The sequence below is a fragment of the Eretmochelys imbricata genome, chromosome 14 (genome assembly GCF_965152235.1).
Source record: "Eretmochelys imbricata isolate rEreImb1 chromosome 14, rEreImb1.hap1, whole genome shotgun sequence".
Lineage (NCBI taxonomy): Eukaryota > Metazoa > Chordata > Testudines > Cheloniidae > Eretmochelys > Eretmochelys imbricata.
Genome location: NC_135585.1, coordinates 55922520 through 55928248, shown reverse-complemented (window position 1 = coordinate 55928248; position 5729 = coordinate 55922520). Strand labels below are relative to the sequence as shown.

The 5729-nt window shown below is 67.9% G+C and overlaps 1 protein-coding gene across 1 annotated transcript; it reads right to left on the bottom strand.

Moving 5' to 3' along the window:
• Positions 1 to 1109: 1109 nt before the first annotated feature.
• Positions 1110 to 5442, bottom strand: LOC144274484 (H-2 class II histocompatibility antigen, E-S beta chain-like). The gene is made up of 6 exons (XM_077833338.1): positions 5277 to 5442; positions 4434 to 4703; positions 3405 to 3686; positions 2490 to 2600; positions 1915 to 1938; positions 1110 to 1546 (listed from the first exon to the last, which is right to left on the bottom strand). Exons 1-6 carry the CDS (start codon positions 5380 to 5382, stop codon positions 1533 to 1535), a joined length of 807 nt encoding a protein of 268 aa, XP_077689464.1. The 5' UTR covers positions 5383 to 5442; the 3' UTR covers positions 1110 to 1532.
• Positions 5443 to 5729: the final 287 nt, after the last annotated feature.

Sequence of the window (5729 nt, the reverse complement as noted above, 5' to 3'; positions counted from 1 at the left end):
ACCGAGAGGGCGCAGGGACCGACGTGTGAGCTCTCCGGGGGCGCCAGAGCCAGCCCGGTGGATACACTGGGAGAGAAATCGGGACACGCGGCCACAATCCCCACTTGAGGGAAGCCGGGACTGAGGCTGGAAGGTGAGGATAGGGTCCAAATGATGCCGGCTCGGGCTGTACCCCCGGGATGCTGGCTGGACGTGACCTTCCGCGTCCCCCTTTATCACCCGCTCCTCCAGGGACGGGTAGGTCTGAGGTGGGCCGCGACCACCGCCCTGCACGGTGTGAAGCCTCGCGGAGCCACCAAAAGGCCAAAGGGAAGCGCAGTGAACTGGTAACGAGCGTGGCCCACCGTGAACCCAAGGAAGCGCCTGAGTCCCTGGAAAAAGGAGATATGAAAATACGTGTCCTTCAAATCGAGGGCGGCATCCCAGTGCCTGGATCTAGCGAGGGGACGAGGGAGGCCGGACGGAATCTCACCTTCCTGAGAGACGCGGGGAGTCGACGCAGGTCTAGGGTTGGCCGTAGACCCCCCTTCGCCTTGGGAACAAGGAAACAGCAGGAGAAGAATCCCTTTACTCTCCGCTCCGGGGCAACCGCCTCCACCGCCCCAGCCCACAGCCGGGCCGGCAGCTCCTGGGTGAGAAGCTGCTGGGGAGGAGGCCCCTGAAGAGGGACAGGGAAGGGGGGTGAGGAGGCGGGATGGGAATACACTGAGGGGTGCACCCCGCAGCAAGGTGCTGAGCCCCCAGCGCTCTGACGTTATTGCTGCCCGAGCGGGGAAGGACGGGGAAAGGGGGTGCAAAAATAAACGGGGGGGAGTTGTTGATGATCCAGGAGGGAGACTGATCGTCCGTCCCCGGCCTGCCTTCAAAAGGCCTGTCTGTGCCCACGCGGCAGGCTAGTGCCCTGCTGGGCAGAGGTGGGGACCAGCAGGCCCTGACTGCACCGGTGCCCCCTCGCCCCTTTCGTTTGTGAGGCTCGTGCCGGGAGGGACCCGAGACCCGAGGGGGCCGCTGAGGCCTGACACGCTTGCGCCAGACGACTGACGCACACAGGGCCCGGGGCCGGGGCCGGGGCCGATCGCAGTGCGGCTCTGGAGCCCTTGAGGGGGGGGCAGGACCCTCTGGCTTCCCCAGGAGCCCGCCTGGGCGGACTCGCTGTGGGAAGCGCACGGAGGGGCAAAGAAGGCTGAATGCTCCGAGGTCAGACCCAGGAAGGTGGAAGCTGTGTGAGCTTCTTGCCCTGCAGACAGTCTGCTCCCCGAGAGGAGTCTTCCCCAGAGTCCTGTCTGGCTTCGTAGGTAGCAGTCCCAGAGCATCGCCCGGGGACTCCGGGACACTCCCCAGGGCCCTGTGGGGACTGAGGGGCAGGGACGGGTCCCCAGGCGGGGGCAGCGCGGGCTGGAGCCGGGCAGAGCGCGGGGAGCAGACGGGGACAGGAAGGGACCGGCCCCAGGTTCTGCATTCTCCGGGCTGGGCGAGGGGCTGGGAGAGACGGACGGAAACTCCTGCTGGCCGGGGGGTCCGATGCCCAGGATCTAACTCAGGAGCCCTGCAGGGAGAGGGGAGAGAAATCAGCCCCTGGCTGTGGGGCTAGCAGGAGGGACGGGGGATTTTCTTTGCCAGGCCCCAGGGCGCCCCCAGGGACTCTGCCCGGCAGCCGCAGGGCTGGGCGATGCTCTGCAGGACCCAGGACCCTCTGCCCCCGGGAGCAGCTCGGGGATCGGCCTGAACGGGGACCGAGGGAGCCACAGACTCCTCCTCTGCGGTGCCAGGGCCCCATTGCCCAGCTGCCCCGGGGCTGAGCTGGGCGGGTGTCATGGGCCAAGGGGTAGAAGCAGCCGCCCCACGGGTGTCCCAGGCAGCCTGTGGTCAGTGTGGGGGGAGGCGGGTTTAACGGGGGACGGGGATTGAAATTACCTGCAGGTTGGGGAACGGGGCGCCCTGAAAAACAAAGACATGGTCAAAGCCCTGGGCGGGGGGAGCCAGATCCTGGGGTCAGAGCTCCAGCCCCTACCCCACGGCATGGAACGCCCCTCACTAGGACCCCAGCCCCCCTCCAGGCCCCAAACCTGGGGTTACCCCCCACTGCCCCATTATTACTGTAAATCCCTGACCCAGGATTCCTGCCTCGGGGGAGGGGATGGGAAAGGCTCTGAGCCCCGGGGTAGGGGCAGATCCCCTCACTGCGAGGGGTTGGGGTCTCTGTCCCACCCTGGGGATGGGGGAGGGGAGAGTGGGAGCTCCCAGCCTGGCCCCGGGGCCCCGCACTGAGATCTCCCCATGGCCCCTGCTCTGTCCCTGCCCTAGGAGCGGGGAGGGTCTCACCCAGCGCCGGCCCCAGGAGACCAGAAACTGGGAGGCCCCTGCCAGACTCTGAGCAGTCCCGGGGGGGGGCTGCAGCCAGACCCAGATTCCCCTGAGCCTCCCCACGCCCCAGACCCACATCCCCCGAGAGACACCCTGGTGCCCCGCCCCCACCCGGAGCCATTCACCTTTCTTATTCTTCAGGTAGATGAGGAGTCCCGGCACCAGGAAGATCAGCCCCAGCACGAAGCCCCCGACGCCCGTCAGCATCTTGCCCCTGGCAGCATCAGACTGTGCCTCTGGGAGACAGGGAAAGGGGAATGGGCAGCCGGGTCAGAGCCACGGGCCTCCGGGCCAGGCTCCCGTCTGCGCCGGTGACCAGCGCCGGATGGGGCAGAGCCCGCAGGAGCAGCTGTGGGACAATCTGCCCCTTGTCAGGGCTCCTCTTGGTTTGTCTCATGTCCCTACCCATTGTCAGCATGAACTGGCCTAGCCAGGGCCGTCTCTAGGGGAGTGCGGGGCCCAGGACAGAAGTGACGGATTCACTTCTTTTGGGACCGATCGCACCGGCCAATCGCACCGGCCCGGGCGCAGTTGCTCCGATTCGCCCTACCCAAGGGACAGATCTGAGTCTAGCCCTGGATAGTCTGTGAGACACAGAAATAGCCAGTCTCTGTGTGAACCTTGCTCTGTTCTTGGGCTCAGTTATATCCTGTGGCAGTGAGTTCCACAGGATAATTACCCAGTGTGTGGGAAACATCCTTCCTTTTATCAACTTTGAATTTGTCCCCTCTCCATTCCATTGTGTCTCTCCTTGTCCTCGTGTGGTGAGACAGGGAGAACAGATGCTCCCGATCTCCCTTCTCCAGACCAGTCATTATTATGGACACTTTTCTCCTCTCCCCGCCCCGTCACTGCCCCACTCAGGTTGTGTCTACACAGCGTTTTGGAGCCCGTGGAAGTGAGCTCCCAGCCCAGGTTGATAGATTTGGGTTAGCAGGGCTCGTGTGAGCGCTCTGACCGAGGCCCATCCCCTGGGGGCTCCACAGAGCGAGGGCTGCCCCTGCGGGCTCAGGGGCTGCCCCACACCCAGAGGCTCTTACCCCAGTGCACGCTGAGGGGGTCCCGCAGGCTGATGTGCTCCACCTGGCAGCTGTAGACGTCCCCGCGCCGGGGGCTCATCTCCAGCATCACCAGGATCTGGAAGGTCCAGTCTCCGTTCTGGAGCGGCTCCGTGGACACCACCCCGGCCGTCTGCTCCTGCCCGTTCTTCAGCCACTTGATCTCGATCCCCCCGGGGTAAAACCCCGTCACGGAGCAAACCAGCAGGTGGGAGTGGGACCCAGACCCCGATGTCGTGGGGGAAACTTTCACCTTGGGCTGAACTGGGGGGAGAGAAGGGGAGGGGCTGGGATAGGGGCTGGAGACAGAACAGGGTGACCCCCTGTCCCGCAGGGAAAGGCCCCAGCTCCAGGATCAGCAGAAAGGGCCTGAGGGGAGTCGCATCCTGTCACCCCCATGGAGACAGAGCCAGGGACTGTCTGACCCTCGGGGCCCAGGGAAACGGGGTCTCGGCCCAGGGGCTGCCCCCACCCTCCTGCCAGGGGCACTCCAAGGGGGAGGGGCAGGGCTGGGGGGAGGGGAAAGTTCTGCCCCATCATCCAGCCCCGCCCACCCCAGGAAGGGGGGTAGGAGCCGCAGCAGCTGCCTGCCCCGAGGGGGGTCTGAGTGGGGGGTGCTGGGGGCTGAACCCCCAGAGGGGTGGGGGGCGCTGGGAGGGAGGGACGGTCAGTCCCCCGAGACTGACCCAAGCCTGGGGCTCTGCGGCCTGCAGAGAGGGGGCGCCGCAGCCAGACCCGGGGGCGGACCAGGACGGGCGGGGGGGGGGAAGGCGAAGGGAAGAGACGTCCCCGCCCCAGCGCCGGGTTCCCGCCTGCTCCTGCCGCTGGGTGACCCCGGCCCCTGCCGCCCCCCCCGCTCTCTGTGCCCCGCCCCCTGCCCGTGACCCCGCCCCCTGCCCCCCCCTCCTGGCACAGGAGCAGCTCAGCCCCCCCCGGCCAAGAGCCGGAGCATGGAGATAACTGGGGCGGGGGGGGCAGAGCGGAGGAACCCCCCCCCCCCCCCGCACTCACCTCTCCGGGCCACGGTGAAAGGCGCGTCCACCTCGTAGTTGTGCCGGCAGAACCGGTCCACCGCCCCCCGCTCGTCCGCCAGGATCGCCACGTCCTTGTTCCAATACTCGGCGTCGGGCCGGCCCAGCTCCGTGTCCGCCACGAACACCCCCAGCTCGCTGTCGAAGTGGACGTCCTGCCGCCCGTTGTAGAGGTACCGGTCCAGGAACCGGACCCGCTCGGTGCCGTTGGTGAACAGACACTCCGCGTTCTGCTGGTACACGTACCGCCCTGGGGGGGGACGGGCTCGGCTCGGCTCGGCTCAGGCACCCCGCCCCGCCCCCTGCTGCCCCCGGGGGGGCCCAAATCCTCCGGGAGCGCCCACGAGCCCGTAGCCACCCCCCCACCCCCGGACCCAGGCGGGCATGGACGGGGGGGGGGCAGTGACGGTAACACCGAGCGGGGGGCGCTGGGCCCATGTGTACGGGGGGCGGTGCTGAGAGCCCTTGACCCGAACCGTGACCCCCGTGTGGGAGGGAAACCGCTTCAATCCGGGGGGTGCGGCAGCCCCCAGCCCCCTCGTCCCAGCACCTCCGGGAGGGGACACAGAGAACGGGGGAGACACTGAGCAGACAGGACACCAGGACAGGGGACCCCAAGGCATGTCGGGTCTGACCCCCTCAGATACACCCAGCACCTGCCCAGGACGGGGCTCCCCAGGGCACTGGCGTCCGATTCCCCCCCCCCAGATACACCCAGCGCCTGCCCAGGACGGGGCTCCCCGGGGCGCTGGGGTCTGACACCCCCCCACCCCCAGCACCTGCCCAGGACGGGGCTCCCCGGGGCGCTGGGGTCTCTGCTCACCTGGGGGCTCCGTGCAATGAGCCAGGTGGGTTCTCAGCACCGTCAGTGTCACCAGCAGAGCCCCAGCCCAGCGGCTCCCGGCCCCCAAGATCCGACCCGCCCCCATCGCGGCTCAGGAGGGAGAGATCTGGAAAGTTGTCAGGACCCCCCAGCCTGAGACCTTCTCTGTCCAGCTCCGAGCACCAGCCCCAGGATGCTGCCCACGGCCCTGGGGATTGGGCACCCCCAGCCCAGGGGCCAGGCAGCATTGAGTCTGGGCAGCATCATCCGTCGCCAGGCAGAGCCGGCCCCAGCAGGGCTCGGTTCCATACTTCTCCCTCGTAGGGGGCAGAGCAGGGTCTGGGGTCGGGCTGCAGGACTCGCCCGGCACCTGCCATGGCCCCGGGGCAGCTGGAGAGCGGGGCCAGCCCAGGGACCAGCCCCCACCAGAGCAGGGCCCCCAGCAACGGGCCT

Bases quoted from the DNA above. Each gene is read 5' to 3' on its own strand.
- LOC144274484 (XM_077833338.1), bottom strand. From the start codon at position 5,382: ATGGGGGCGGGTCGGATCTTGGGGGCCGGGAGCCGCTGGGCTGGGGCT. The intron at 2,601-3,404 runs GTAAGAGCCTCT...CCTGTCTCCCAG, and splicing joins CCCCCTCAGCGTGCACTGGG to AGGCACAGTCTGATGCTGCC. The intron at 1,939-2,489 runs GTGAATGGCTCC...TTTGTTTTTCAG, and splicing joins CTACCTGAAGAATAAGAAAG to GGCGCCCCGTTCCCCAACCT.